Genomic DNA, 21,835 nt, shown 5'->3' with positions numbered 1-21,835 from the left:
AAAGATTCATCAACTTGCTTACTTACAGTAATTTTAAACAACCATAAGGCAGAAAGATAGAGTCTTGGCCATGCAGAAGCTGTATATGGAAGAAATTAGCAACCAAGCTGATTTTTAAATGTGAGTAATTATTGGGCTGACTGTGACACAGAAGTAGTAGAATGCAGTTTTGAGCTACTGCATAAAGCAATGCAGTAAGAATCACATTGGAAAAAATGGTTGAGAGAATGTGCTAACAGGAATCATATGAGAACTATCTGTCAGGTTGTGAGACTATACTGTGAAATTCAATCAAGTATTTGCTAGTCAACTTAGTGTTTTTCTAATGTCTATGATAAAAAGAAAAATTAATGTTCCATCCCTTTGCCAGTGTATAATCTTTTGCAATTAAAAAATAAACATGGTAAGGTTAGCCCCCATGTTTTAGATTTCTCTTAAGAGATAGCAGAATAGGTGGACAGGAGACAAAGAAAGAGGGACATTTACAAAAAGGGAAGGAGAACATACACAAATAACAAAGCCCTACTATATAGCACAGGACTTCCCTGGTCACTTAGTGGTAAAGAATTTGCCTGCCAGTGCAGGAGATTTTGGTTCAATCCCTGGGTTGGGAAGATCCCCTAGAGAAGAAATGGCAACCCACTCTAGTATTCTTGCCCGGGAAATTCCATGGACAGAGGAGCCTGGTGGGCTGCAGCCCATGGGACTGCAAAAGAGTCAGACACAACTTAGCAACTAAACAGCAGCTGTGCGGCACAGGTAACTGTATTCAGTATCCTTAATAAACCATAAAGAACAGTAATATACACAAATATACAACTGAGTCACCATACTGTGCACCAGAAACGCAGTGCTACAGATCCACTGTACTTCAGTTTAAAAGGGGTGGGGGGGGGGGGGGAAGGGAGCAAGAGACAAGCAGTTTTGGGTCTTATTAATGGAATCACATTTAAGAGTGTTATCTCAATTTTCCAGAAGAAACTGATATGGAGTCAGTTGTTGGCTCAACCATTGCCCATTGCTTCATTTCTGTGAGTCTTGTTCAAAGTCACAATGTGTCTGAAGTCTAATAAAAGATAGAGTTGGAAATTGAAACCAGATTAAATAACTAGAACTCAATTTCTAAAGTCTTAGTCCAGTGTTTGCCATTATACTACATTTTCTATATACTCCACTATATATCATTTATCTTTTTACTACTACAGCATGCTAAATTAAATAAAAACAAAAAGTATGTCCTAAATGTCATATAGTAAGTACCCTCCAAATTATCATTGAAAACAGTCGAGTTTCTTCATCTCTAATTTCTAATAGAGGGTTCATATTTTAGATTATTTAAGACTAAGGAATCCATGAATTAGTCACTCAACAGAATGCCAGGGACTCAAGATAATGCCATATTAACCCAAATATACTAAAACTAAACAGGTTATAAACATGAATGATTATAGCAGTTTATTCATAAAAATCCCAAATTGGAAATAAACTAAATGCTTATCAACTGGTGACTGAGTAAATAACTGTGGCTCATCTATACAATGGAATATACTCGGCAATAAACTGATGCCTGATATCACCAACAACGTGGATGAACCTTAAAAAGCATTTTGCTAAGAGCAAGAAGCCAGACACAAAAGGCTACTTAATAGGATTTCTTTATATGACATACTGGAAAAAGAAAAATTATAGGGATAAAAGATCACTAGTGGCAGAAAGGGAATGACTATAAAGCAGCATGAGGGACTTTGGGGGGTGGTAAAGGAAGTGTTTTAAATTCTGATTATTATATATACATGAAGATTGCTGGGAAGAATATCAGTAACCTCAGATATGCAGATGATACCACCCTTATGACAGAAAGTGAAGAGGAACTAAAAAGCCTCTGGATGAAAGTAAAAGAGGAGAGTGAAAAAGCTGGATTAAAACTCAACATTCAAAAACCTAAGATCATGGCATCCAGTCCCTCACTTCATGGCAAATAGATGGGGAAACAGTTTCCTATGGAAACTGAGAGACTTTATTTTCTTGGGCTCGAAAGTCACTGCAGATGATGACTGTAGCCTTGAAATTAAAAAAATGCTTGCTTCTTGGAAGAAAAGTTATGATAAACCTAGATAGCATATTAAAAAGCAGAGATGTTACTTTGTCAACAAAGGTCTGTCTAGTCAAAGCTCTGGTTTTTCCAGTAGTCATGTATGATGTGAGAGTTGGATCATAAAGAAAGCTGAGTGCCAAAGAATTGATGCTTTTGAACTGTGGTGTTGGAGAAGACTCTGAGAGTCCCTTGAACTTCAAGGAGATCAATCCAGTCAATCCTAAAGAAAATCCACCCTCAATATTCATTGAAAGAACTGATGCTGAAGCTGACACTCTAATACTTTGGCCACCTGATGCAAAGATCCGACTTATTGAAAAGACCCTGATGCTGGCAAAGATTGAGGGCAGGAAGAGAAGGGGATGACAGGATCGATGGTTGGATGGCATCACCAGCTCAGTGGATATGAATCTGAACAACTCTGGGACATAGTGAAGGGCAGGGGAGCCTGACATGCTGCAGTCTATGGGGTCATGAAAGTCGAACATGCCTTAGTGACTGAACAACAGCAACAAAAATATCAAGTAATGATAAATTCTATGAAGAAAAGTCAAGAACCTAGAGAAGATGGGGTGAGACCTCCTACTTAGGATAGGTGGTCAGAAAGAGTCTCTCTAATAAAGTAATTCTTAAGCAGTGACCTAAAGAAGTAAGGGAGCAAGCCAGGTGTATATCTGGGGAAACAAGTTTCCAAGCAGAGGAGATGGCAAATGGAAACACCTGATTCCAAGCATGCTTGACTGTCAGTGTACTCACTTTGCTTCATACTTAAAATGTTACAGTGTTTCATAGCACATTCTATATAACTTTTCTTTTTTATAGTTGATGTGTTGTTGCATTATTGTGTTTATGCCTGTGTTTCCCACCAACCTGGCCTTTAGGGACAGGAATTGTGCCGTATCTGCCATATGTTAGCTGCTGAATAGGTACTGATTGAACCAGTTTGATTATCTATTGAGCAGCTACTATTCCTTCTGTTTACTTGGTACCAAAGGATTGAAACTGTTGAAAGTGTTAGTCACTCAGTTGTGTCCGACTCTTTTGTGACCCCATGGACTGCAACCTGCCAGGCTCATCTGTCTATAGAATTCTCCAGGCAAGAATACTGGGGTGGGCTGCTATTTCCTTCTGCAGGGAATCTTTCTGATCCAGGGATCGAACCCAAATCTCCTGCATTGCAGGCAGATTCTTCACTGTCTGAGCCACCAGGGAAGCCCAAAGGATTACAAGAATATTAGTTGTTAGATATGTAAATAGATAAGAGAAAATAATGGGCAGGCAAGCTTTGGTCTACATTATTCAGAGGAAAGAAAAAGCCGATAATTTCTGTCACTGAACTCCTTTACAAATTTATTTAAAGGTTGTTCTTAACTGAAATATGACCTTCACAGTTTAAAAACTCATGGTGATATCCAGTTTTCATGTGTACTAAATTACTCTAATGGTTACTTGAAATATTCAATTAGGAAAATGAATTTGAAAAGTAAAGTATCAGGAAAATTTCTTTGAGTTGCAAATCATTTTGGAAGAGAACTGTTTGCTCTCCCAAAGGGAAACTAAGTTATATTTTTGCTTTATTTAATTTTTAAGGGTTTCAGCAAATAAGTTACTACATTTTCTTTTTGATGTTTACTGAATGTTATTTCCTATTTTAGATCTCTAAAGTTACTAAACTAAATTTTTTTGTATTATGTCTCTAATGAAATAAATATTTAAGATCAGCAGTACATAAGCTTTCATGGTTTTTGAATTTATTTATTTTTTTACTTTTATCCCCTTTAACTTGAAAGGTTAATCTAATTCATGGATGTAGCGAAGGCTTTAAAATGAGTAGGAAGCTTATCACTATTCAGCAGAAAACCCTGGTTTTAGCTTTTAAAGTTACTGTCACTTATACTTAGCAAAATGTCAATGCAGTCTACTTTTCAAAATGTAGAAGTTTTCTATAATCTGAGAAACATAATAAAATTATTGCACTTACCTTTAGATAAGCCTATTTGGTAGTTAGTACTGCATGTCAATACTCAGAGTTTTCTTTCTCTCCATCCTCCCCTCCAAAAAAATGTCACCATCTGTTTTTGAAAACTAAATATTTTAACTCAAAATTTACATTTAATATTTTAACAAAAGTGACTTTGACCTTCTTAATTTTCTATTGTATGGTTTTAAAAAACAATAAATATATTCTTGGAAAATTAGAAAATCATACTATATGTGCATTTTGTAACCTCATTTTTTCAGTGTTAACCTCCATATGTCCTTCCATCTTTTCTTCTTACCAAGTCCGTAGTCAAATTTCCCAGCTTCAGACCAGGTTTCACATCTGGTTGTTATAGTCCTTAAGTCTCTTTTTATAAAACTCTAACCCAACTTCCATTTTCTTTTCATGCCATTAATCTATTGAGGGGATGGAGCCAACTCCCCTGCAGGCTGTTTCATTTCTAGATGTATTGGTTGCATCTGCATTTAACTTGTTCCTCTGTCCTTTGTATTTTCTGTTAACGCAAAGTTAAATCATAGGGCCTAAGAGATCCAAGTTAAACATTTTTGTCTGGGATATGCAATAGGCTATGTATTTTTTATTTTAACTTATCAAGAGGCACAATATCTGGATGGGTCATCATTAATGAGATTGAATTTAACTACTAACTTAGGGTGATGACTGATCCCTTCATTGTAGAGTTTCAGCTTTTTCTCCTTGTGACTGGGAAATAATGTACTTGGTGTTACTTTGCACACAGTATGAATCATGAAGTCCCTATCAAACATATGCCTGGGTATAATACTTGCCTAAATTAATAATTTCATGAGGAATCACATATATTAATTTTCTGGTTTTAATTTTTTTCTTCCACATTATTAGCCACACGTTTTCTGTAAAATAGAATTTTTTATCATCTTTATTGGTTTGTTCTCCTGCAAAGACTAGATAAATAAATTCTTTCACTTAGTTACATATTTTTATCAAAAAATGACATAAGTATCTTTTCTGGCTTTCTCCTTTTCTGAATGTTATTATAGACTCATGGATTTTTATTGATTCACCATTTCAGTCAATGTCAGTGATAATTCTCACAACTTTGACTTAATGGGGAAGGGGACCTTTCAGAATGATTTCTCTGAGAAGCCTTGATTGTTTTTATTTCTTTTCCTGATTGCTTAAAAATCTGGATGTAAAGGTTATTGAAAGTTTTTAATTTTGGTTTTTCTTTATTTTTCCATCATGTGCCTCATCATAATAGTAGTCTGCTAGTTCCATAAGCAGGTCTTTTGGGTCACTGAGGAAGAGTGCATCTCAAAGAAGGACAAAAGCTTTATATTTCTGTTTAAACTGGCCTAAATGTTAGGTATATCTGACAGATAATTCAAAAGTTTCCACATAAATGTTTTTAATGGAGGGCTTTTTTTTTTTTTTATGAAACATCACTTATTATTATCAATTTGCCCATGCTGCTATATAAGGAAATCCTCAATTTATAAATACATGACTTATGAAGATTTGCTTGTTCCACACTTTTTTTTTTTTTTTGCATTCAACATGTTTTCTCATAGTAAATGCAGGTGATAAAATATATTATTGGATTCCGGCTCTTACAATCTGTGTATGATTTCCAAGTTGGATCAAGCCCGTATCTTTGCCTCCCTTCCCTCCTGTTGCCCCGCTGAAATAAAATATATAGAATTAAGAAATGAAATCAATAACAAGAAATGGGAAGATTACCACAGAATGATAATTGAACATATTTCTGGATTTCTGTTTGAGTACTAGAAGGCACAGCTCTACCCTCCTTCTCCCGACCTCTCATCCCTGCACTTGAACTGCAGACAGCTGGCATGTACGCATGCTAAGTTGCTTCAGTCATGTCCTACTCTTTGTGGCCCCATGGACCGTAGCCCACCAGACTTCTCTGTCCGTGAGATTCTCCAGGCAAGAATACTGGAATGCATTGCCATACCCTACTCTGGGAGATCTTCCCAATCCAGGGATTGAACCCACATCTTGCCAGGCTTTCTTTAGAGAAATTGGGAAAAGCTAAGGCTTCTAGAGTACAAGTTTATGTCCCCAGAATAAAAGAAAAAGTCATCTTCATTCTGGCATTTAGAGGGCCTGCTGGGTCCCCACCCACATACCCTAAAGGAACAGTACCACTCAGCCTGTACCTAGCCCACACAGAGCTCCTCTCTGGAGAGAAGTCTAGCTAGAAATCAGACCATCTTCACAATGACAGAGGAAATCTGTGTTGGCTAATGAGTCATTCAAGCCTAAAGATGAGTGAGTAACCAAAGATCACAAGCATGTCAGGAAAGCTAATACTGTGAAAGAGACTGAAATAACCAGGAAAGTTACCACTAAAGAAAATAGAGCCATCAGAGAGGAATTTACAGGAACAGAACTCTAACATACTCAGAGCTCCAGAAGGATACTACATCTGTTGAATAAGAATAAGAGAACACAAGGTTTCAGATTGAAAGAGTACGCCACGTGCTGAGATAGTGAATTAAATATCATACTGTAACACATTCTTGTAAAACTGCAGAATTCCTAGGGTAAACACAAGATCCAGAGGGAAGTTATGCACAAAATGACAAGTATCAGACTGAAATCAGACCTCTCATCAGTAGCTGGTAATGCTTTAAGAAAGTAAAATACTGCCTTCAGCATTTAGAAAGAAAATGATATGCAGCCCAAGGCTTCTATATCCTGCCAAACTATTAATCAAAGGTGAGAGCAGAATAAAGTTGCTTTCAGCCATGCAAGGGCTCAGGGTTTACCTCCTCTTGGAATTAAAAGAAATGAGTGAATTACACATTTATCATCAGCTTTCCTGAACAACAGAAAATCATTATGTAGTTTTTCATTAAACCTTTTCTTTTAACAGTTTGATTTTTTTAAAAATCTCATTGCTGCCAGAAGGGTTTATTGAGAGGAAAAGGGGAAAGAAGGATTACAACCATAAAATGAGTAGTTGTGGATTTACACCGTGAAATAAATTAGAGCTACTGTAGCAAACAGCAATAAGCTGTTTACTTTCATTGTGCTGAGATATTCCATATGTTGCACATATAACTAACCTATAGTTTTATATTTCCCAATGACCCCAGCTACAAGCAAGCCAGGACTACCTACATTCAGTCACAACTGGTTGGTATACCACAAGATGATAGGGGCGACAGCATCATCTTCTTCTCCTATCATGACTGGAATGACATGATCTGGCTAATATTTAAATGCATTGTTCTGAGAGCGATGTTGAGAGTAGACTTTGGGTAGAATAGTAGATCAAGGGTAAAGAGCAGGGAGAGCAGCTTAGACATCATTACAGTGTGCTCAGTCACTCAGCTGTCCCAACTCTTTGTGACCCCATGGACTGTAGTTTGCCAGGCTCTGCTGTCCATGGAGTTTTCCAGGCAAGAATACTGGAGTGGGTTGCCATTTCTTACTCCAGGGGATCTTCCTGACCCAGGGATCGAACCCATGTCTCCTGCATTGGCAGGTAGATTCTTTACCACTGCTGGGAAGCCCCCATCATTGAAACTTTCTAAGTGAAAAAAGGCAGTGGCTGTACTATGGTGTTAACAGTGGAGTAGGTGAAAAATGATTAGAATCTGGATATGATTTAAAGGTAGGGCCAACAGGATTTCCTGACTGGTTGGATTGGGGTGAACAAGAAAGGACTCAGCATTTCTGGTCTGACCAGTAAACAACAGGTTGAGGGGAAAGCTTAGGGAATAAATTTTGAATGTTATGTTTCAGAAATCCATTTGACCTCCAAATAAAGATGTCAGTTACTTGGATTGGCACATACACATGTATGCCTGTAGTTCTGAAGAAAGATCTGGCCTGGAGATAGAATTTGGGGAAAAGTCAACATATAAATTGTATTTAATGCCATATGATTCATGGGTGAGATCACCTGGGAATGAATAGAGATAAAGAAGAGGTCTGAGGACTTGGACCCTAAGACATTTCAACATTAAGATTCAGGGAGATGAGAAGGAATGATTGAAGATGACTAGGAGGAGCATCTAGTGGGGTATAAGGAGAACCAAGAAAGAGTGGTGCCCTGGAAGTCAGGAAAGAAAGTGTTTCAGAAAGGAAAGAGCCATTTACTATTTCATGCTCCTGAGAGGTAACACAGAATGAGCATTGTTGGATTTGGCACCATGTTATATTTTTTCAAACAGCTACTCAGTTGTTAGGACAAAAGCATGTATTAAGTTGTTGGAGCCCACCTACTTCATAAATGGAAGGAATAGGTATTTCTTTTGACTTAGGGGCTTTGTGAAAAAATTATTAAGAACCCAAGGGAGGCACGAACAGGGAAAGTTTGGGGATCTTTGCTTTAGAGGATTGTGCCAACTGAGCATTTTAAGAGGGGGAAGCACCTCTTGCCTTTTCTTTGTCTCTGCTGAAAAGTTTGAGTTAGTAATTTTAACTGTGATCAGATTACATGCAGTTAATAAAACTGCCCTAGTGTGGTGGTTCAGTATTAAAAAAGTAAACCTTATCCTGTGAAATGTCAGTAGTACATCTTTGTGTGAATTTTTCTTCTTGCCTCCATAGGTATGGTCTGAATATGCGTTGCTTGGCAGCTCGGGTCAACTATAAGACTTTGATTATCATCTGCGCGCTCTTCACTTTGGTCACAGTACTTTTGTGGAATAAGTGTTCCAGTGACAAAGCGATCCAGGTTCCGCGGCACTTGAGTAGTGGCTTCAGAGTGGATGCCTTAGAAAAAAGAGCGGCAGCGTCTGAGAGCAACAACTATGTGAACCACATGGCCAAGCAGTCTGAGGAGGCCTTCCCTCAGGAACAGCAGAAAGCACCCCCTGTTGTCGGGGGCTTCATTAACAATGGGGCAAGCAAGGTGTTAGGGCTCAAATATGAAGAAATTGACTGCCTCATAAATGATGAACACACAATTAAAGGGAGACGAGAGGGGAATGAAGTCTTTCTTCCATTCACCTGGGTAGAGAAATATTTTGATGTTTACGGAAAGGTGGTTCAGTATGATGGCTATGATCGGTTTGAATTCTCTCATAGCTATTCCAAAGTCTATGCACAGAGAGCCCCTTATCACCCTGATGGTGTGTTTATGTCCTTTGAAGGCTACAATGTGGAAGTCCGAGACAGAGTCAAGTGCATAAGTGGGGTTGAAGGTTGGTATCCATCTACTCCACTGCATTTTTCTATCCAGATTGTGTTGAGGAATAAGTGACTGTAACTGTTAATTACATAGCAAGTACTTACACAGCTTACCTATCACCGCTCTGACTTAGGGAGGAACAGGTTAAACCTGAACCTTGGACAGCTTTCTAGATGGTGATTCAAGGGCTCCAATAATATCATACCTGATTAAATAGGATTATGCCATTAACCTGCCCCGGGAACTCAAGTTATCAGTAAAGTCAAGGCACAGCATCTTCAGAAATTTTACATTAAAATATACAGTTATTATCCTATGAGAGGAGATGGGAAAGGGAGACAGACCATCCATCAAACCCATCAATGTACCAGTGCCGTCTTGTTATCAGATTAGCCAGGTATCATCTCTGGTTGAAGGGTTAAAGTTCTCAGAACAAGATAATACATAGTACCATTTTCTCTGAACCTATATTGGAACTCCTATAGTCTGCTGTGTATATTGTCTTTCCTTGTCTTTAAAATTTGGAGCACTGAGGGTTCCTTATGGATGTTTTGGAATTTATATTTCAAACCTAGAATTGATCAGAAAGTCAAGCTGAATTTGACTCTAAAGTATATAATATAATCAAAGGAAAGAACAATGTGTCTTAAGATTTCTTGGTTTGAGTTTTATTTCATTTTTCTCATTTTGTTATAAAAAGTAATTTTCACATCTTAATATTTTAATTTTTGTAATATCTTTACAGAATCTTTAGTAGAAGGAAGGGGCCACATTCATATAGATTCTTACCATTCAAGATAATGATTGCCATTTTTGTATATTCTCAGAAGGTCTTTATACCTAGGTATATGTTTTAACATAGTTGTAATGATATTTATTGTGCAGTGTTCAAGAGGGTAACAGTTTGTTAGAGACTTGAAAGTTCTCCATTGCCAACCCTTTTTCCGCCAGTAACTTTTAAAAATGTGTAAGCTTAGTAGGTGCCTAGGTGCTAAAAGTGAAAAGCACCTATAACCACTGTTAATATTTTGATGTTTTTTCCAATCTTTTTGTTGTTGTTGTGTATATACACTTTTTTAAACAGTTTAGAATCATGCTCTGTAGTTGATTTTGTTTTTTTTTCCCCTCAACAGGATTATTTCCTCTTATTATTGAATATTTATTGAGCGTTTTAAGCACTAATACTCATAATCAGGATATTCCATAAAAATGTATGGAATAATGTATGGAACCTTGCTCTTTAGTTGGACAGTTAGGTCATATATCTTTTGTCATTATACATAATGGTGTGGATATTCATAGTTAATCATTTACTGTTTTAAATGTATTCTCAGAGTTGTTTCCCTAGGAAATAAATTACCTTGCCAAATAGTGTCAGTCAGTTTTACCAAACTATTTTCCAAGAAGGTTGACCCTGTTCATGCTTCTGGTAGCAGAGTATAAGGGTACTCATCATCTCACTCCTGCCATCATGAAACATTATTTTTAATCTGTCATTTACAAAGGAGTCTCATAATTTTCTTTCTGTAGCAACTAGTGAGGTCAGGTATCTTTTTCAAATCCTTTTAACTGTTATAGAATGGCCTTGATTTTCTTTCCCCTCTCTTTTCATTGTGATTAGTGTTGATTTTTGGGAAAATATATTGTGAGACCTTTTATATATATATATATATATATGTAGCAAGGGTAGTAGCACCTTGTTACATTTGTTAAAGATATTTTCTTTAATTTGACTGTCTTTTCATTTTACTTATGATTTGTTAGTTTTAGAAATTTTTAGTCCTATTTACTAAACTTAGGAATTTTTTCAAAAATTACTACTTTTATGCTTAAAAATCATTTGCCATGCCATGATCAGCTATTCATCTTTATTTTCTCTAATAGTTTTATGGTTTTGTATTTTTACATTTAAGTTTTTAGTCCCTCTAAGCTGATTTATATTTTGACAAATGGTATAAAGCCAAGGTCTAATTTTAGATGTTTTTTCCCCTAACATTTATTGAGTCTTCTTTCCCCTGCTGATCAATGACACAATCTTTATCATTATACTAAAATATTTTAAAACTAGAGTATGTTTCTGGCCTACTATTCTGTTCCATTGATCAGTCTATCACTTCTTAGGCCAATTGCACATTATCATAGTTATTACCCATATAATAAGATAGTGTAAATCTTCCTTTTACTCATTGAAAATCTTTTGAAAAAAGAAATCTACCCTTGGGGAAAGAATATTGAAGTTAAAAAGCTTATCTGCAGCCTAGGTTTCTTACCCTATATGGTCCCCAATTCCTTAAACTATTTTGAAACTACAGCATAATGCATATGGTTTTATAAGTTCCTGGTTTCTGCTGTGCCCATCTGTTGCTTGTTAACTTATTTTAGGGCTCCAAATAGGAGTTTATCTCTCAACACATACACCATGATGCAATAATAAAATATTCTGTACAGTGTGGTATTACTGTATTTCCCATGTAAGCAATTACTAAAGTAAACACCCATACCAAACATTTGAAACTTTTACTTAGAACTTTACAAGAGGTAATCCATTAGTGAATTTATCAAAAATCTATGGTTAAGGGACTTCCTTTGTGGTCCAGTGGTTAAGACTCTGCACTCCCGATGCAGGGGGCCTGGGTTCAATCCCTGGTAGGAGAACTGGATTCCACATGCTGCAACTAAGACCTGGGACAGCCAAATAAATAAAAACAAATGTACTTTTAAAAAAAATTTTTTAAATCCATGGTTAAATATACAACCATAATTCATTTTTTTAAAAAAAGTACTCCTTATTCTCAGGAATTACATTTTGACATGAGGGATATGAGAAAGAATTGCAAATTGTTTATACTTTAAGTTGCCTAGTTATAGCTGGCTTCTTAAGAAAATACTTTAACCATCTGATGATATAGTTGCTAGACCAAATCTTAACATTGGAGGGAAAGATGAATATATAATTAACTTGACTGTTAAGTACAGATGTTAAGAAAATTTCAGGTTTAATACTCTAGAATAAAACAGGTAATTGTTAACTATCAATATATGTGTTTAAATTGTATAGAACTTGAATGATAAAATAGAATTATGAAAAATGACATCTATAGCTATGAGCAAGAGTAGCACTCATTAAAAATCAGTCCTTAAAAGATAATTTACAACACTGCATTGTTATCTGTTAACAAATAATGAATGAGAACGAATAAATATTTAATTTTGGTTTTCATTTCTGGTTAACTTGGTACTATTTTTAGTAATTATGAAAACAGTGTAATAAGGAAGCTTTAAAGTTGCTGGATATACACGTATTCCCGTGTAAATCTATGGCTGATTCATATCAATGTATGACAAAACCCACTGAAATGTTGTGAAGTAATTAGCCTCCAACTAATAAAAAAAAAAAAATAAAAAAATTTAAAAAAATTAAAAAAAAATATGAATGTCAAAAAAATAAATAAATAAAATAAAGTTGCTGGATAACCCTGTGAAGTAAAACAGTGAAAAGTGGTATTCAGAATAGGATTATGAATGTCTGGAGATAGTTATTTATTAGTTATTTATTTTGTTTCTCGATTTTATAGGTGTACCTTTATCTACGCAGTGGGGACCTCAAGGCTATTTCTACCCAATCCAGATTGCACAGTATGGGTTAAGTCACTACAGCAAGAATCTAACTGAGAAACCCCCTCACATAGAGGTATATGAAACAGCAGAAGACAGGGACAAAAACAGCAAGCCCAATGACTGGACTGTGCCCAAGGGCTGCTTTATGGCTAGTGTGGCTGATAAGTCAAGATTCACCAATGTTAAACAGTTCATTGCTCCAGGTAAGTCCTGCTCTATGTGTGTTTGCTAATTTTATGTTGATTTATGGCACCTGATACTCGCTTAAAATGGTTTTTATGGTTGTAAAAATCACATTAGCAGATGCCTTGATATTACATATATAAAGACACAAATAGTGTCACTGAAATGAAATCTAAAAAAGGATCAGCTAAAAAGTTCAAGGTTACATAAGGAATACTTACTGTGTGAAGAGCCAAGCCCCATGAACCAGGTTACTGCACGAGGGCTTTCTCCTTCCAGAAATCTATATCCCACAGGAGTGAAGTTCCTCAGTTTAATATTTCAGCGTAGTATTCATCCTTTAATTTTCAAGCTATTTTACATTAAAGTGGAAATTTTTCTTTCTAGAAAGAGCCATCCTTTCCTTTGCTGATTTTTTACCAGTAGCTTTTTATTTTTTCAAGCTAATATAGCATTACCAACCAGGCCTGCTTCCTATGTGGAATTTTGTTAATGTGCTAGATTGTTTCAAACTTCATATAAAGCCATTTCATTAATAAAATCTTTTATAAAATCAAATTAACTTTATGCAACATTTCCCCTTTTACTAAGACAGTCTCATTAATTGGGAGGTAATGTATTTCTCTCCACTAATCAATATCCATGAGAATTAATGAGTTCATTAGTTAAAAAGACAATGGAATAATTTTAGTTAGCACCTCAGGCTTAGTTTTCTGTGGAGAAATATTGTCAAGAACAGAACTCATCCTTCCTCCCACCAGCCTTGCCAGTTGGTAAATAAAAAGAGTGAAAAGGTTAGAAGACCTTTTCTGTATTCTCTCCTTGTCCTTTATTGATGGCTGTGTAATTCACAGACCTTGAAAGCCACAATACAAATCTACTCCTTCTAGATGGCCTTAAGTAATGGATTTATCAGTGTTTAATGCAGTGCAAATAATGAGTGACCTTTAGTTTTTTATTCTGTGACTAAAACTTCTTTTATCCTGTGGCATTCTGTGATATTCTAGTACACAGAGCATCTTTGCCTATTGTAAAACAACAGGCTTGGCTGGGTGAGAAAGTACATGGAGATGTTTAAGAATATTTAGCTTATGGCTTGTAGCAGGAAATGCTTAGACTAAAAAGGACTTTTGATTTTGGGTGCATCTAGAGGGCTTATTTTTACACTGATGAATAGTGTAGTCTGGATTAGGGTGGAAAACAGCAGCCCTCATCTTGATCTCCTCAAGGGCTGGGAAGCTTTTTAGAACCATCTCTTGAATTCTGTTCTATTTAGAGCAGTAAAAGAAACAGCATATTATAACCAAACAGTAGCAACAACAGGAAGAAGAAGAAACATTTTGTTGTTTGATTTCTTTTTCCTTCTTCTTCCTGCTGCTACTACTGTTTGGTTTTAATATACTCAGTTTCTTTTATTTGTAGAAGTCAACTTTCTGAGAGTCAGCTGTCTTCATACTATAGATATGCAAGAGAAATTTCCTGTTTGACTATTTGCCAAATAGAACAGCTCTTACTATTTTTTCAGTCTCTGAAACCTTTGGCTTTAGAATTATCATCATCGCTTTTTGCTATGTTCCAAGCCACTATCCTTCTTCTTTTTAATACTCACAGTTTCCTTGCAAAGTAATATTATCTCTACTTAACACATGAAGAAACCGAGTTGAACATCTCAAAGCTAGTAAGTGGTGGAGTTAATAATTCAAACTAGGTTTGTTTAACTCCAAAACCTATGCTTGCCCCTCCATCTCTCCCAGTATTCCTCACTTTTTGTTGACTACAGGAGCCCAATGCTTAATTTCCAGAAGTTTTATTCACAATTCCAATGAATGTCTGAAAACAACCTATCATTTCCAACAACAATGGGTAATTAAGAGCATGTACTTCATAGAGCCAGACTAAACAACCTGGGTTCAACTCTTTGTATCTTAGGCAAGTTACTTAACTTTTCTGTCTGTGTTCATCATCCATAAAGAGTAATAATAGCACTACCCTTGTAATTGTTATAATGGCTCAATGAATTAATGTGTAAAGCACTTAGAACACAGTAAATACTTACCAAATATTAATTAAATAAAAAATTTTTAGGGAATTCCCTGGCAGTCCAGTGTTTAGGACTCCATGCTTCTACTGTGAGGGGCTGGGTTCAGTTGCTGATGGGGGAACTACAATCCCACAAGCATGCAGCATAGCCAAAAAAAAATTTTGAAATTGCTTTTCAAAAAGTCCCTCAAAGCATCATTTGATGTTTAAGTCTAAGATGTTCTCAGTCTCCGTACAACTTCCATAATTGTCTGTTCCATCAGTTCATGTCTAACTGTTCTTTTCTTTGTGTTAAACCAGCTTTTGGCTGTTTTTTTTCTTTTTGTGGAATAGATATATTAGACAGTCATTGATTATTGGTCAAACAATTTTTGATCTAGAAAAGGCATTTTGACCACAGTACCTTAGCTATCTGCTAAGGCCATTAACCCCTCTAATGTAAACTAGACAGGCCACAAGGTAAAAGAGCTTTGGTCTGATGCTCACAAGCCATCGTGGACTCAACAATTCTGCCATTTGTTTATGGTTAACTTAGTAAAAATTAAAATTAAAAAAGTAATAATCCAACATATAAAATATTGATGTATTAATTTTCTATGGTCAGTGGTTATCAAGGATGAATTGCAAGTAACTTTTAAATACAGAGAGAGACCTTCTATTCTAACCAGTATTTTTTGGTATATTTTTTTCCCTGCAGAAACCAGTGAAGGTGTGTCCTTACAACTGGGGAACACAAAAGATTTTATTATTTCATTTGACCTCAAGTTCTTAACAAATGGAAGTGTGTCTGTGGTTCTGGAAACGACAGAAAAGAATCAGCTCTTCACTGTACATTATGTCTCAAATACCCAGCTAATTGCTTTTAAAGAAAGAGACATATACTATGGCATCGGGCCCAGAACATCATGGAGCACGGTTACCAGGGACCTGGTCACTGACCTCAGGAAAGGAGTGGGTCTTTCCAACACAAAAGCTGTCAAGCCAACAAGAATAATGCCCAAGAAGGTGGTTAGGTTGGTTGCGAAGGGGAAGGGCTTCCTTGATAACATTACCATCTCTACCACAGCCCACATGGCTGCCTTCTTCGCTGCCAGTGACTGGCTGGTGAGGAACCAGGATGAGAAAGGCGGCTGGCCGATTATGGTGACCCGTAAGTTAGGGGAAGGCTTCAAGTCTTTAGAGCCAGGGTGGTACTCCGCCATGGCCCAAGGGCAAGCCATTTCTACATTAGTCAGGGCCTATCTCTTAACAAAAGACCATAGATTCCTCAATTCAGCTTTAAGGGCAACAGCCCCTTACAAGTTTCTGTCAGAGCAGCATGGAGTCAAGGCTGTGTTTATGAATAAACATGACTGGTATGAAGAATATCCAACTACACCTAGCTCTTTTGTTTTAAATGGCTTTATGTATTCTTTAATTGGGCTGTATGACTTAAAAGAAACTGCAGGGGAAAAACTCGGGAAAGAAGCGAGGTCCTTGTACGAGCGTGGCATGGAATCCCTTAAAGCCATGCTCCCCTTGTACGACACTGGCTCAGGAACCATCTACGATCTCCGGCACTTCATGCTTGGCATTGCCCCCAACCTGGCCCGCTGGGACTATCACACTACCCACATCAATCAACTGCAGCTGCTCAGCACCATTGACGAGTCCCCAATCTTCAAAGAATTTGTCAAGAGGTGGAAGAGCTACCTTAAAGGCAGCCGGGCAAAGCACAACTAGAGCTCAGAACCAAAATCCTACGTCAGCCTCTGCTGTACACAGAAACTAGAGTCTCTATGTCAGCAGAGCATAGGCACATTTTAAAAGGTTGTATACTAGGTTTTTGTGGATTACATCAGTGATAAATGATCCTTAAAACCAGTCTTCTGAGATAATTGCATTCCATGGGTTTAGTGTTTAGACTGTCATTGGCATTTAGAGCAGAAAAGTGTTTAGTCAGTGGGCTGAATGAAGATATTTAACTTGGCCTTGCTTATCACCCTGTTCAGTTCCACAGCTAGTCCAGTTCTCTCGATTGGGGAAAGACAACGGTAAGTAGCTCTTAAATGGCCAGCTGTCCAGCACTTGTCTGAAGACTTAGTATGGGGCTCTTTTAAAATGTGGTTATTTATGTTTATGTTGAAAGCAGACTTTAAAAAAATAATGTGCTAAAATACAGTAAATATGTACTTGTAGCCTGAATAGTGGACTGTGTGCAACTTTAAAAATGATCTTTCTTTTCTATAAATTAATTTCTTAGGGATGGATGAGCATTTGTTGCATTTGTTCAAGTTGTTATATATGGAGAATATTTTGAATTTATGGTTTGCTTGAAGTGTGTAAATTAAAAACACAACCAGTGTTCAGGCTTCACAGTTATATAATGTAAGCACAACTAAAATGAAACTTGTTGACTGCACAAGAAATTACAAAACAGAGCAAAAATGTTATCTGTTTTATGAAACGATCTACAATCAGTAAAGATTTGATAATCAGTATACCCCTCCTCTACCCCCATTGTGGTGGTTTCTTTTTGCCACTATCTCAAATTTTGTATTTCATTTCAGACTACACTCGAGAGTTTTGTCTATTTGGGGGGGACATTTTGGGAACATTTGGGAAATTTTACTATAAACCTAAATTTGTGGAGGAGGTAGTAATTTTAATAAGTCCACTACCACTGCCTTTCCAACATTCTTTTCCCCTTTAAAGAAAAATATTAGGTCAGATATTATAAGGCTTGTAGCAGATTTTTTTCCTACTTAGATCATTCTTGGTCTACAGCTTTCCAAACTATTGATGTATACAAAATACATAGTTTTTGTGTAAGCGTTCCAAACTTTTCTGTATCAGTGTTTTTTCTTTGCAGTTTTTAATTTTAAATTATTTCAGCTCTTGGATAAAAGTGATGCTACTATATTAGCTGTACATGTGTAATCAGACCTTTATTTTGGTTTTTATATCTCACATACCTCACATAAATAGGCACCATAGCCCTCATACCCTGGGCAGTGTCTGCTCTAGGACTTAGGCAGTAGGTCAGAACTGAGGGAGGTTAATTTTGCTGTCTCTGTTTTAGTGTGTGACAATACCTTAAATCAATACAATAACTTATACAGATTGGAAATATGAGATCCCCTACTTTCAGAGGACTGAGTCTGACACATGCAGTGCAGTGTGTGTGTGTGTGACCTATATGAAATGCACATCAAGAGCGAGGTGGGCACCTCCCTGCCCACTGCATCTTGACTGAACTCAGCCTACCAACACCACTCAGAAATGGGAAAATGCATACATGCCTTTGTGCAAAATATATGTTATATCAGCAGCCGGAACAAAGACCTACAACTGACGTGAAAGTGTTAGTCACTAAGTCGTGTCCAACACTTTATGACCTCATGGACTGTAGCCCACCAGGCTTCTCTGTCCATGGAATTCTCGAGTCAAGAATACTAGAGTGAGTAGCCATTCCCTTGCTCCAGGGAAGTTTCCCAACCCAGGGGTCGAACCTGGGTCTCCTGCATTGCAGGCAGAGTCTTTACCATCTGAGCCACCAGGGAAGCCCATGGAAACTGGCTGTGGAAAAGTAAGTTGAAACTCCCAGTTTATATGACCACAAGTCAATTTTGCCACAACACAACAGTTGTGGGGTGTTAGGTTTCCCCCTAGCTGTTGACCTTTGTAGTCTTCATACGTTAGATGTCTCAATAAGAATATCTAGACTCCTTTTTTAATTTTATTTTCAGCACTCAAAAATAAACTTTCTCCAGTCTGGAAATCCTTTTTACTCCATTGTATTTGTTATTATTTAGAGCAGTCCAGATTTCTGCCTTCTGTTTGCATACTGGTACTTCAGATTGAGGGAATCAGTGAAAACAGTATGGTACTGCTTCTGTGACAAATATCAGTGCCTTAACAATGTGGCTGTCTTTTCTCACTGAAAATAGAAAGACATTTTGATCTAGAAATGGCATTGCAATTTCTTTGCTGTTGGTCTCATCCTGCCTTCCATGTTGCAATAGCAACTCGATTTTTCCTGTGATCCCAGGATTTTCAGAGGGTGAGTTGAACCTGTAGTATCCCTGGCAGTACAAACCAGTGGTTCTCAAACTTTAGAATGCCTCACAATCACCTGGGAGCTTACTGAAATACAGATTCCAGATATCCAGTAAATCTGCCTGTGAAGCTTGGTAGTCTGCATTTTAAAAATAAGCATTCAGGTAATTTTGAGGCAAATGATCTGAGGGACATGTGGGGAAACACTGCCCAAGACCATCCATCATTTTTGTTCCTTAACACCTATGGAGTTTTCTAGGGTCTTAAATCATGCAAAATGTTTAGTCTGAGATTAGAGAGAATGGGGAAGGTATTTTACCATTTTTAAAAAAATTCTTTAAATTTTTCCTTGTTCCAAGATTATGGGTATTAGTTGTTTACACTTACCTTGAGTTAGCTTTGATGTTTAAATAAATCTGTTGCCACTTCAGTTATAAAACCAGCCAAAAGTTCCCAGATAAAGGTCAAGTTTGACCCTTTCAGAGTTACTGTACATAAAGGCTTCATCCAAAAACCATCCAGTGTACGTGAGCAAATACAAGAAATGGCACACAAGCACAACTCTCCAGGCGTGGCAGTCCTTCTTCTTTGGAGGTGTGCAGAAGTCTCCCTGAAAGCTGCTATCTTCGCCCCCCTTGTGGTTGTTTTCTCGTCTCCCCACTGTACGTGCGGGCTATCGGCCGTGTGTGAAATATGCAATAAGCGTTTACGGACGCCCGTCTGAGGGCGGCCCGGTGACGCTGCACAGACTGCGGTCCAAGCACAATGTGCACACGCTAGTTTTATACGCAGCAAGACTTGATTTTTTGCAGATGGAAAGGTATTTTGTTTCTATACAAAGTAAATGGATTGTTTGTGCTTAATGTAAAGCTGCTTTATATAATTGTAAAATAAAGTTTTTATCTTAAAAGAACTATACCTGGATGTTTCTCTTCTCTTTATTCTAAGATTACTTGAGCCCAGCAAGCAGATTTCTGACCATTTTCAGTTCAGCTGGTGGCAACTAGTCAGGCAACAAATGTTCATGAAAGGTGTACGAGACCCTTAAAGACAAATTGGGGAATATGATATGGGCCTTCACCCTAAGGAGGTTTAGTCCTGGGTGGGGTGGTGGAGAACACAATGTCCACAAGCAGTTTCAGAAAAACAAAATGCCAAATGATATGGTCAGTCAGGGAGAGTGTTACAGAGGAGATGGAGCTAAACAGGGGCTTTATGCCTGGGTACCAGCTAGAAGAAGAAGAGGTAATGTGAGCGAAAGCAGGGTGCCATGACAGTAGTGAGGATGCCCTTTCCCATGCTAATTCAGGCTGGTAACCATTTTTGACTCATTCTGATTTAATTGAAAATTTGTTCTTCTTGATTTTCCATGTTACCCTCTTCTCCAGCACAAAAAACATTACTTAATCTTTCCCCCTCTTCCTTTCAGAGAGTAATGATTTAGGCTCCCAATATATATGAACACAGAGACCAGTCTGGCTTTCTGTTATGTCTCGTTGCACATTATTTTTTAGATTATAAATATCCCACACCATTTGTATATTGGAATTCCAGTTGATCACCAATCAGCTTTTTCGAGCTGATGAGTGCGTATCATTTGACAGGCTGCTAATCAGCATTGTTGGCATTTCTTCTTTCTCTTTCATCCTCAGTTGGGAAACCGCCATCAGGTTGCAAGAAGTCCTTGGTCGCAGTGAGGTCTCAGGCTGCTCTTGTCTTAATTTTGCTACTTGTAGCCAAACTGCTAATACATCAACCATTCCACTTCAGCACACTGAGCATCACATATTAGCCTCCCTATAGCCCTTTGACGGGGGTCAGACCCTCCATGCTGCAGAGAAGCTGTTTCATGGTCTGGTGAGCTCTGCTTTCCTGAGAATGCTTCCTCTCTCCACAGGGCTCTGATGGCCACTGTGTGCCCTGTGACTCTGCCTCCTCTGGCATGACTGTAGACAGGGTGAGTCCCTCACTCAATCTGGGCCAATCAGTCTCTTCCCAGGAACTGGAAATTGAGATGGATTAAAAAGGAAAAAAAACTGAAGCGGATACACAGTGAAAAGCAGAGAGATGAGAGCAGAATCTTGGCAGTGCTTCAGGCCCTGGATCCAATGCATTTCTGAGGCCTGCTGCATTCTGCTCTGGTTCCATAAGCTACCACTGTATCCTTAGGATAAGTGAGTCCTGGTTAACAACATAGTGTCTATATTACAAAGAAAAATATAATGTGAGTTCTGCATTTTCCTTTGGTCTGGACCACTGTATTTGCTAGGGCTGCCATTTTTTAAAATGCCACAGAAATGTGTGGCTTAAATAGTGGGAATTTATTTCTTTACAGTTCTGGAGGCTAAAAGTCCAAAATCCAGATGTCACCAGGGTTGGTTTCTTCTGAGGCCTCTTCCCTTGGCATGCAGATGCCCGCCTTCTTGCTGTGTCCTCACATGGTCGTCCCTCTGCGTATTCCCTGTGTTCTAACCTGTCATACTAAATCGGGGCCCATTAATTCACAAACCTCATTTTACCTTAGCTACCTCCATAAGATGCTTCCCTCAAAGCTCAGTTGGTAAGGAATCTGCCTGCAATGCAGGAGACCTGGGTTCAATCCCTGGGTCAGGAAGATCTGCTGGAGAAGGAAATGGCAATCCACTCCAGTTTTCTTGCCTGGAGAATCCCATGGACAGAGGAGCCTAACAGGCTACAGTCCATGGGATCACAA

The 21,835-nt window shown here is 37.7% G+C and overlaps 1 protein-coding gene across 2 annotated transcripts in view; it reads left to right on the top strand.

The window, feature by feature from the left end:
* The window catches only part of GLCE (glucuronic acid epimerase), a 113,761-nt gene extending 93,721 nt beyond the window's left edge, over positions 1–20,040 (top strand). For both annotated transcript variants that reach the window (XM_043919786.1, XM_043919787.1), the window contains exons 2-4: positions 8,661–9,256; positions 12,819–13,064; positions 15,782–20,040. In XM_043919786.1, the coding sequence (XP_043775721.1) occupies positions 8,674–9,256; positions 12,819–13,064; positions 15,782–16,806 (1,854 nt within the window). In that variant the 5' untranslated portion in view covers positions 8,661–8,673 and the 3' untranslated portion in view covers positions 16,807–20,040. The remainder of the gene's footprint in view (positions 1–8,660; positions 9,257–12,818; positions 13,065–15,781) is intronic.
* The last annotated feature ends 1,795 nt before the right edge of the window (positions 20,041–21,835 follow it).

This window comes from Cervus elaphus, chromosome 12, assembly GCF_910594005.1.
Source record: "Cervus elaphus chromosome 12, mCerEla1.1, whole genome shotgun sequence".
Classification (NCBI taxonomy): Eukaryota; Metazoa; Chordata; class Mammalia; order Artiodactyla; family Cervidae; genus Cervus; species Cervus elaphus.
This window is presented reverse-complemented; position numbering and strand designations above follow the sequence as displayed.